The 9,911-nt window shown below is 41.1% G+C and overlaps 1 protein-coding gene across 1 annotated transcript in view; it reads left to right on the top strand.

Annotated features, from left to right (window-relative positions):
- The window catches only part of LOC116091667 (tetratricopeptide repeat protein 30A2-like), a 2,728-nt gene extending 2,051 nt beyond the window's left edge, over positions 1-677 (top strand). Inside the window, exon 2 of the mRNA XM_031373208.1 lies at positions 6-677. Within this exon, the coding sequence (XP_031229068.1) occupies positions 6-206 (201 nt within the window). The 3' untranslated portion in view covers positions 207-677. The remainder of the gene's footprint in view (positions 1-5) is intronic.
- The last annotated feature ends 9,234 nt before the right edge of the window (positions 678-9,911 follow it).

Raw genomic sequence — 9,911 nt, 5'->3', positions numbered from 1 at the left:
CAAAGCATACAATCATGCTGAGGGACAGTGTCATTCAAGAATGTGTCCAGTTTCTAGAGCACTGTGAAATTTTTGGCAGAAACATTCCAGCTGTTATAGAACAGCCCTTGGAGGAAGAAAGAATGCACATTGGGAAAAATACAGTCACATATGAGTCCAGACAGTTGAAAGCTTTGATTTATGAGATCATAGGGTGGAATATGTAGTCACTTGTAAAAAGGTCATTAGAAAGGCTTTTGAGAATCTATATTTCTCTTTTTCTGTATTTTCCTGTGCCTTTTTATTTCTTTTTTGTTTGTTTCTGGTTTGCCTCTGTATACTTAACACAGTGACAGCCTTTCCACCTTGGTAGCCTTGATATATATATAATATATAATATATATAGCCTTTATATATATAATTATAGGTTCCGGCCTTTTTACTACTCGACACATTCCGCAGTTGCTGCAGTAGCATCTCTGTAGATAAAGAAGCTCTGAGTACCTCTTAGAATTTCGGCTTTGTGCTGTAAAGGGGACTAAGCATTACTCAGTTACTGGTATACACTCTTGCTGCCACTGCCTCGTAGACCCAGGTGCTGGAACACAACAAACCATCTCTCCATTAGCAAAGAGAAACAGAAGGCCCACTTCGTTCTCTTGATAGGCCGTGCTACTCAATAAATATTCTTAACCATATGGCTCAAGGCTTTTTGTTTCTTTCGGTTGACTGCTTTGTTTGTTGCTTCTGTTTAAGGCCTTTTCTGTTACTGTTGTTTGAGATCTTCCACTCTCTGGACCCCTTCAAAAACCAAAGTCTCATTTGGACCTGGCCTAATCTTTTGGAAAGTACAAGTACTTATTTTCCTAGGTTCTGTTCAGGTTATTTTTAGCAAATAGTTTCATTTTTCTCCCCTGATGATGTTGGTTGGTATAGTCAACATTTCATTTCTCTTTCTGCTTTGGGTTTTCCATAGTTGATTGTACCTCATCAATACTAAGTGTGGAAATTCTTTTTTAAAAGTTGTGTGCAGGTTTGTGTGGCATGCAGGTGCTATGATGTATTTTCAGAGGTTGGAAAACAACTTTAGGAAGTAGGTTTCCCCTTTCTGTTGTGAACTCAGATTGAACTCAAGCCCTCAGCCCTGCCTGGCAAGCTTTTACCTGCTAAGCCATCTTGGAAGCTCATGTCTGGAAGCTTTTGAATGTTTCTAGTTTAGAGAGAAGTGTTGAACTGAAAGTGGAAAAAGAGGGCGAGGAGATAAGTCTCTTGGATATTGTATAGCCTGGAAGTCTTAAGCAATTCACTTACTTAGTCCTTCCAGCCTCTAGACACTTTCTACAGTTATAGCAATAACATCTATTTCAGTAAAATCCATACAAAGAAAAGTTGCCTTCTTTCATAACCTGGAATAAGTCTGGTCAAAATGAAATACATAACCATATTCCAAATTAATGATTTCTAGCAATTTGGCTTACAGAAAATGTTAACCATTTAGAGGAATGCTATCTAATAACTTACTCATTACTAAGAAATTCGAGGTATGTTTTAACCTGGTGTGAATGTATACAAGACAGTTCTTTTATTTCCTGCTACATTGTGCATAAACTATGTATTAATAATTAGAAATGATAAAATTATTTAATTTCTTTTAATTAAGAAAGGAAATTTCTTAATTTCCTTTTTCAGTTTTTCTAAAAATACATGTTTTCTCATTGGAAGAGAGATTTATTCTTAATTAGTTCCTAAAATTAAAAGCTACCTTTTGGTTTAAAATTTTTACTGATGGGCTATTATAATGTGGATGTATCCACACATGCACACACACTCAGTTATTCTTGGAATACGTGGAGCCTCTCCTGTCCCTGAAGTGAGGCCTCCAGCTGCCAATCCACCAGATATAGAGAAGCAGGTGAAGTGAAGAAGTAATAGAGATTTAGCTGTGTGATATACTTTGCAGCCCACCTCAGATCCCCTGCACGTCCGCATCTCAGCAGTTAATCAAATGTCTCCTGCCATTAGCTGAGGAGAAGTAATGGATCGCAGAGTAGAAGCAGCAGATGCCAGAGCCGTTTCTGTAACCAACATACCAAATCAAATCGTTGCTCCTTACCCTCTCCTCCTATTTAATACAAAGAAAGGTCATGCAGGCTCACCAAGAGGACAGAGTCACCAGTGGGAGGCCAGGCTCCTGCTCATAAAGCTTTCTCTTGGAACGTTTTCTTTTCCTGCCTTCAAAAGGTTTATTTAAGAGATAGAGGTGTTTCGTGCTGCAGAATGTATCACAAGATAAGTGGAAAGTCTCTCTTCCTTACCAGCCTTCTTTTCCTTTTTTATCTTTGCTTGTTTGTCAATTAGAGGGACACTGTCTTGATAGCAGCTCAAGTACAGCCAAGAATAGAGAATGCATACTAACCCTTAGCAGTAAGTGCTGAGAGGATACTTTGTGATTCCAAGGTGACTCTGAAAGTTCTTTAACAATGCATTTTTGTAAATTGAGCTAATATTTTTAGAAGGGGGAAAAAAGTTGACTTTCAGAGGACTCACCAAAAGCCCCAAAGTGAAATTTGCCAGCCCAGAACTAAATGCAATGAAGTGCATGGATAAGTTAGCTCAAGGTAATAACTGGCTCAGCGTGCTCTATGCGAACAAGACACCTGCAAGATGCAGAGGGCAGCATCTGCCTGTCCTTTGTTCTTAATTATTTTATTAGGAGACCTAAGTGCTTAAGAAAAAGGAAATGGGACTAAAAGTTTCACCAGCAATCATGGCAACCACTAACGTTTTCAAAGTGTCCTTGAGCTTGTAAAATGTTACAATGTAACAGTAATTTACTGACTGTTTGAATTTTCTGGTCTGGATTTGTTTTATGAAAACACATCCTCTTAATTTCTGTTATTCCTGGTTCACCACAGATATATCCTTATAGCTGATGCCTTTCACATACGAAAAGAATATAGTATGTGGAGAATATAAGCCATCCATCCCATGTTTAAGCCAGAACATGCCACAGCAAGAGGCAGCCACACCCTAACACTGTAAAAAGAAACCCTCAGGAAGACAGTTTGCTTAAAACCTGGTTGCAAGGCACAGGCACACACCAGTGTTTGTGTGCGTGTGTCCTAGAAAAGACAAACTTCCCTCTGCAGTTACAGCACCTTTGTTTCTGGAATTTCTATTCTCATACTGAAGTCCTTGTTATTAAAACCATTTCTGAAAGAATCCAGAAGAGCAGAGAACTACATGGTTTGGATGGAATGCTGCTGGCTGCTTTGGAGAGGGATGCTGGCTGCTTCAGAGATTAAAGAGACCCTTCCTGATAATGAACATAGGATAGATGATGGGATAGCCAGCAAAAGTATCAGAATACTCTAGAAATATAAACTTGGGAATCGTATGTGTAAGCTTTTACACATGTTTACAGTTCAGACCTAAGTCTTGCTAAATTTTGTATTAAGTGTGTAGAAGGCATATAATGGCAGAGCCAGAACAAGGAGGGTTTGGATTTGCTCACCTCTTCAATCATACCGAGTCTCAGACATAAACTTGATTCAACCACAGTACAAGAGCCAGATAGGGAGGAGTGAGAATGAAATCCCGGGCTTCTGGCTAACCATCCATGCTCCCTCCATGCTGAGGTAGTTTTCCCTTCGGGTATTCTTTTCCTTCAGATTGTCCCATCAGTACCTATCATTACTTTCCCAGAGCTAGGACTTCCACTGCATCCTTGCTGATTATGTAAGCGACAACTTAATAAAAAATGATTTGACATACACTACATTCCTGATACTCTAGGCTATACTATGCTTTCCAAAGGTATGCAATGGATCTTGAATGGACACCACATCTTACTGGTGGTGGACACTAGGTTAACTGCAATACAATCTCATCACCTCCTTTTGTGGTTCTTTTTTCTCTCTCTCTTCTATTCCACCCAGTACTGGGACCAAACCCAGTGACTTTAGCATCCTTCCACTGAGCTAAATTCCCAGCTTTTCCTCTTTTCTTTAAAATACTTTTTATGATCCTTAGATCAGTGATTTTCATCACAGTTTCCAACCACCAAACATATTCAAACAACTGTCAGGAGGCTCCCTGCACCTCAGGGGCACAGGCTGATAAGCCTCCAGAGCAGAGTCCTTGAACTCTGAGTGCTTGCTGGCCCGCTGCACTTTGCAGTGGACACAATAAGGCTGTTTGTTTCTAGGAAGAGTGGAAGGGAAAGCAGAAGGGATGGCAGGAGGGGGTGGGAGGAGGGAGAGGGGGAGAAAAGATAACACAGAGTAGCTGACCCCACAGCGTTTACATCACTGCAAAAGTCTGGGGCTCTGTAAACCTTCACTTTTGCCTGCAAAAAAACATTTGGGACAAGCTCTTCGATGCTCACCCTTTGTCAGTAGGATGGCTGCTAGTTTTATCTTAGACTTTTTCAGATGAAATAAAATAAGCAAAAAACAAGAACAAGATTAAAGATGAGTTCCCTGATATTTTCACTCCTCACAAACACACACACTTTTGTTTGGTAATCCTTGGCTTCTGCATCAGAACCAAGTGGTAAACCAAAGGTCCAGAGATGCCTAGGGCCTCACATCTGATTGTTTCAGGTTATAGATGAGAACAGGGGAGGGGTCAATTTTAAGCCTGCCAGATGTACCTGAGACTGAGAACCATCATTCTATACAAACTCCACAGTGCCCACACGGGTGTCCTATGCAGGGTGGAGGGCAAAGCATAGCACATTTGAGGATAGAATTACTCATACCAAAAATACAGAAGAAAAATAGAGAACTTAAGGCATTCCATCGGAGGTATCTGATCCAGCTTTGTACCTCTTTAAAATCAGTAAAAATCTTCTGTTTCTTAATTAGCATGCCCTTCAGAATTCTTCAGCAATCTTTTTGGCTTTCATAGAATCTGAAGAATCATCAACCTGCTAGATGCTATGAGATTCAATATCAGAAACTCTTCACAGGTTGCATCTGTGGGGCTGGGAGACAGCTCAGGGGTTAAGGTGGCCCCTTGCAGAGACCCCAAGTTCAGTTCCCAGCACCCACCACTGGTGGCTTACAAACACTAGTAATGCCAGCTACCAGGGACCCATGTCCTCTTCTGACCCCCTGGAGCAACTGCACTCATGAGCATATGCCAACACGCATACACACACAGGCACACGCGCACACACACACACACACGCACACTCAAACCCATACTGGTACCCACATGCACAAATTATTTTCCTAAAGAAGGGTTCCAGAATTTACAAGTATGTTCATTCCCTCTTCTTTAAAGACTCATTAATATGAGTCTTTACTACTACAGGGAAGAGAAAACTTTCTTTACGCACCCATGTTTTCAACTGGAACAGATACTGGAGAACTTAAAAATCACGGGTTCTTGGTTATGTCTTTGAGCTACTGTAATCCCAGCCTGGGCTAGACTCAACCTCTGAGTCTCCTGTAGACTAGGATGAATTATCTTACTGTTTAAATTTGTTTGAGCTGGACTTTTTGGTATCTGAAAGCACTCAGACCACACACAGCACGGACAGAGTTGCATCCTTTGACCTCAGTCTTTATAGACTCTCCCAAACTTTTCCAGCAGGCCTCGTGCTTTGGATGGCCGTGCCTGTTTCTGTCTTGTCCAGTTTTAATAACTTCTGATGTGTTTATTCAGCTAGAACCTCCCTCTTTCATATCTAATCATTCCCAGAGTATAATTTGCTCCATCTCTCCAACCACCCCCGATGTCAGATCACCGTGGCCTACCTCAGAGGAAACCCTGTTCAGCCGGTTTAGCCAAATCTTCTCTTCCACTGTTGTTTCCTCTTAGAAAATGCCCAGCTATTAACCTTTACCCTCATCCACTGCCCTAAACTCCTACTTCTCCATGCTATATTTCGAGTTGAGCCCCAATCTCTCTCCCCAGATGCAATCTTCTATCGCTGTGATCTACGGACTGTGAAGATTGCGCTCGGCCTCACCACGAATAAAGTGTGTCATACCACCTTTAGCAGACATTATAGAATAATTTCTGTTCTTTTCTTTCTGTTTCTTTTTTCTTTCTTCCTTTTTTTTCTTTTCTGACATGGTCTGAATATATAGCCCTGGCTAGCCTGAAACTCACTTTGTAGACCAAGCTAGTCTTGAACCCACGGAGGTCTACCTGCCTCTGCCTCCTGAGCGCTGGCATTAAAAGTGTGCACCAGCACACTCAGCAGAATAACTTTTCTCTAGTACATGTGAGGTATTGTCCAGGAGTTGATGAATTTTTGTGCATATTTCTAAATACTCTTGTAATTCACTCTTCCTTGAGAGCTAGAGTCATTATCAGGTACATAGAATAAAATTAATAAATCTTTGCAAAGACATTGCCTGAAAACTTGACCCCATTAATACATATGATCTTTTGAAACTCAATAAATTGTATTTACACTTATTCTCTCTCTCTTTGTGTGTGTGTGAGAGAGAGAGAGTAAATTTGTGCATAGGTAGAATGCACACATGCCAGGTGAATGCCTGTCACACATATATGAAAGACAAAGGACAACCTTGGGTGTCACTCTTCCCAGTTGTCAGTCACCTTGTCTTTTTTTTTTTTTTTTTTTTTTTTTTTTTTTTGGAGACAGTGTCTCTCTCTGGCCTGGGACTCACATATTAGATTGGCTGGTCTCAAGGATTTATATGTGTCTACCTCCCCAGCCCTGGGATTCCAAGTGTGAGTCATCACACCAGGCTTTTTCACGTGGGATCTAGGAATGAAGCTCAGGCCTGCATGCTGACACATCAAGCACTTGACTGAGCTCTCTTTTCAGCCCTATTTTCTTGGGGAAACATCCACCTAAATAGATGTAAAAAGAAAATTAAACACAGGGTGTGGTCCCTGGTAGGTCAGCCACACTTAACAAGATGTTTCCACCCCCATGAGTATATGAGCAGCACAGATTAGCCTGGGACAGCTGCTGGATTGTGAAGAGTTTGATAAAGACAGAGGGTAAACATGATCGAGACATATGGCATCCTCAAGGAACTAACAAAAATTATATTTTTAAGAAACTTAAGCTAGCCTACTCTAACGATCCCTAAATCTAAAGTCTGCCTACTTTATTTTGGCCAAAACACAAGATAAATATTAATACCCTATAATCAATGGCTTGTATAGAAAAAGTATGCTGCAAGTGTTACATTTACTCCATATCTCTTTCAGGCAGACCTCAGAAATAATAGAACGAAAATGAAGGTGGCAAGGACACTAGTTCATGTGCAGTAAAAGCCTCCGTGTGCCAGGGAAGCAACCTGACCTTCTCCACAGTAGAGAAACAGATAAATCATTTACCTAACTCGAGCGATGGCTCAGCTTTGGCCTAACAAGTGATAACCCTGGTCACCGGGAAAGCTCCACATAAGAATAAAGCCTTCAGTTCTTTCTAATAATTCCCTCGGTGCTAGCTGTACCCCACTGACCCAGCTCAACTTATCCTGAACTGTTGACCACACAAATTCAAAACAGGTGAGCCAGCCACCTGATTTACTCGTATAATTTCCAGGAAAGAGTGTCTGTCTTTATATAGACCTCACCGACTGCTACTGCCACCTTGTCCCCTACACACGCACACACACACACACACACACACACACACACACAAAAGCAAAAATCCTTCTATAAAATCTAAAACTCCAGTTGCTATTCTCCTAGCTGATGTCACTGCCGAAGCACCATGAGGCCTGTGATAGTCACAGTGGGAGCCTGCCTCTCCGTGGGGTTTCCATCTGCTTGCCATCAGAGAGAGCCCCTTTGGGGAGCTTAGGTAAATGCCTAGCACCCTTTGCGCCCCATGGGGCCCAGCATCTTATATATTAGTCTTCTTTAGGATTAACTGTTGTTAAGATTGAACATGCTTAATTTTCTACAGAGTAAAAAAGTTTGGAGAATTGCAGAGCTGCAGCTGAGTTTTGAATCCATGTCTGGATCATTGAATTATTTTAGAAAAAAAATATTCTAAAGTACTATGCAGATATTACCAAATGAAAATTTAATTAGTGGAATCCTTCTCTTTGCAAGAAGAGTTTATAACTTATGCACTGGGCTCATTATCATAAAATTTACGTTCAAAGCAAATATTTCTCAGCTCTTATAACCACAAAATTTTTTGCTTTGTTTTGTTCTTTTAGTTTTTACAAGGACACCCAAAAGCTCTTTCTTCAGTACTCACTGAGGGTCCACAGAAATGACACAATAGGTTAATCAGGGAGCACACATCACAATGAGAGGTTTCCACGCTGGCCTTCTGTGGGGCAGTTTTAAACACATACTCAACTGTGAATAATTGGGGTTTCACAGTGGTAACACACTGTAGGTTATAACTAATTGGAAATTGAGTGTATGCACCCAGCAGTAAATGAACAATGGTCACCTTTATTACTGGAGAAATGAAGCTTGTGTTAGTTTCCCAGGAATGTTGAACATGAGAAAAGACTTCATAAACACAGCTTTTCTCTCATCACCACGTCTCCCACAGGTATGGCTGCTGTCAGGGCACCAGAGCAGGAACATACCCTCTCTCCTGCTCCTCAGGGGATAATGAATTAAACAGTTGGGTTTGTTTGTTTGTTTGTTTTTTAAGCTTTCGTTCATGTGTAAATTCTTCAGAGAAGGTTGCCTGTAAGGATGAAATTGGAAAACAAAACAAAACAAAACAACAACAGCAACAACAAAACCCCTCACTTCAAGTCCCAGAGAAAGACAGGAATACAAAGGTCTTCTTATTCGTCAAATGCGCCTTGACTTCAGTGCACTTTCCCAGAGCTGAGTCTAAACTGAGACATAGTGCCCAGGGAGAGTTTTCCTGAGCACATTGGTGTAAAGAAAATATGAAGACTAAAGCAAAGGTATGTGGGGATCAAATGAAGAGCGACCTTGAGAAAAAAGAGAAGGAACACCAGGCGGTGCAGGTACGGACTTGAGAGACAGCTGCCCCTTTAAAGGTGTGGGCCATGAGATGGGCAAAAGCACCCTGACAGCCTGAATTCAACACCCAGTACCCACAATGGAAGTAGTGAACTCACTCTGGAAAGCTGTATACACACTCACACACATATGTGTGCACACACACCATCATCATCATCAATAACACTAAAAATAAACGAAAGGATGTGATTATGACTGTTGTAGTCATAAACACAAGCGCGAAGTCTCTTCAGCTCTAAAGTGTGTTACACACAATAACACGGAGGGATCTCATTGGTGGCTTTGTTGAAGGAAATTCATAAGTAGTAATATAATACACACTGCCCTTGGCTTTGACAAGAGCACCTCTGAAATACCTGAGTGGCTAGAGTTTAGGAATCCTTGGTTTAGCTGAACAGAATACAGAATTTCTTGCAAGTGTCAAGGTCATCACTTAATGAAAGTGCAATTTTTATCTATCATTGAGTATTTGTCAAAGGACTTCTGTTTTCAGAAAAATAACTCCACACTTTGCCAGCAACCACTGAATGTCCTTGAGTGTTCCCCACCAGATTTATGAGAGCATGGTTTGAAACCTTCTAAACTTGTATTTCTAATCTACAAACTTGAAAGTTGGCAGGGGTGGGAGGGGGCATTGTTCACATTTTGTTACAATTCTAATCTAGTGTGAGTAGTTTGTTTTGTTTTGGTTTGGTTTGATTTGACTTGTCTTGGGGGTGGCGCCCTCTTTACCCAGTTCACCAAATTGAACTCTTTGATGGATTACAAGTTCCACCAGTAGAGGGTGCCTGAAGGCTTCAAAACTCATGGGAAAGGATTGAAAGAACCATTGCTACAAGGAGCAGAATCATGCCTGTTTGGCACCCTGGCTTTCTCTCTAAGTAGCTTTAAAATGAAACAGCAAGCTTTAGAGTCAGTCTGACAGGGGTTGGGGTAGTCACAAGTCAGTGTGAAATTCAGCATTCAGC

Source organism: Mastomys coucha, unplaced genomic scaffold (assembly GCF_008632895.1).
Source record: "Mastomys coucha isolate ucsf_1 unplaced genomic scaffold, UCSF_Mcou_1 pScaffold15, whole genome shotgun sequence".
Classification (NCBI taxonomy): domain Eukaryota; kingdom Metazoa; phylum Chordata; class Mammalia; order Rodentia; family Muridae; genus Mastomys; species Mastomys coucha.
The sequence above is the reverse complement of the archived record's forward strand: the minus strand, read 5'-3'. Positions and strand labels throughout refer to the sequence as shown.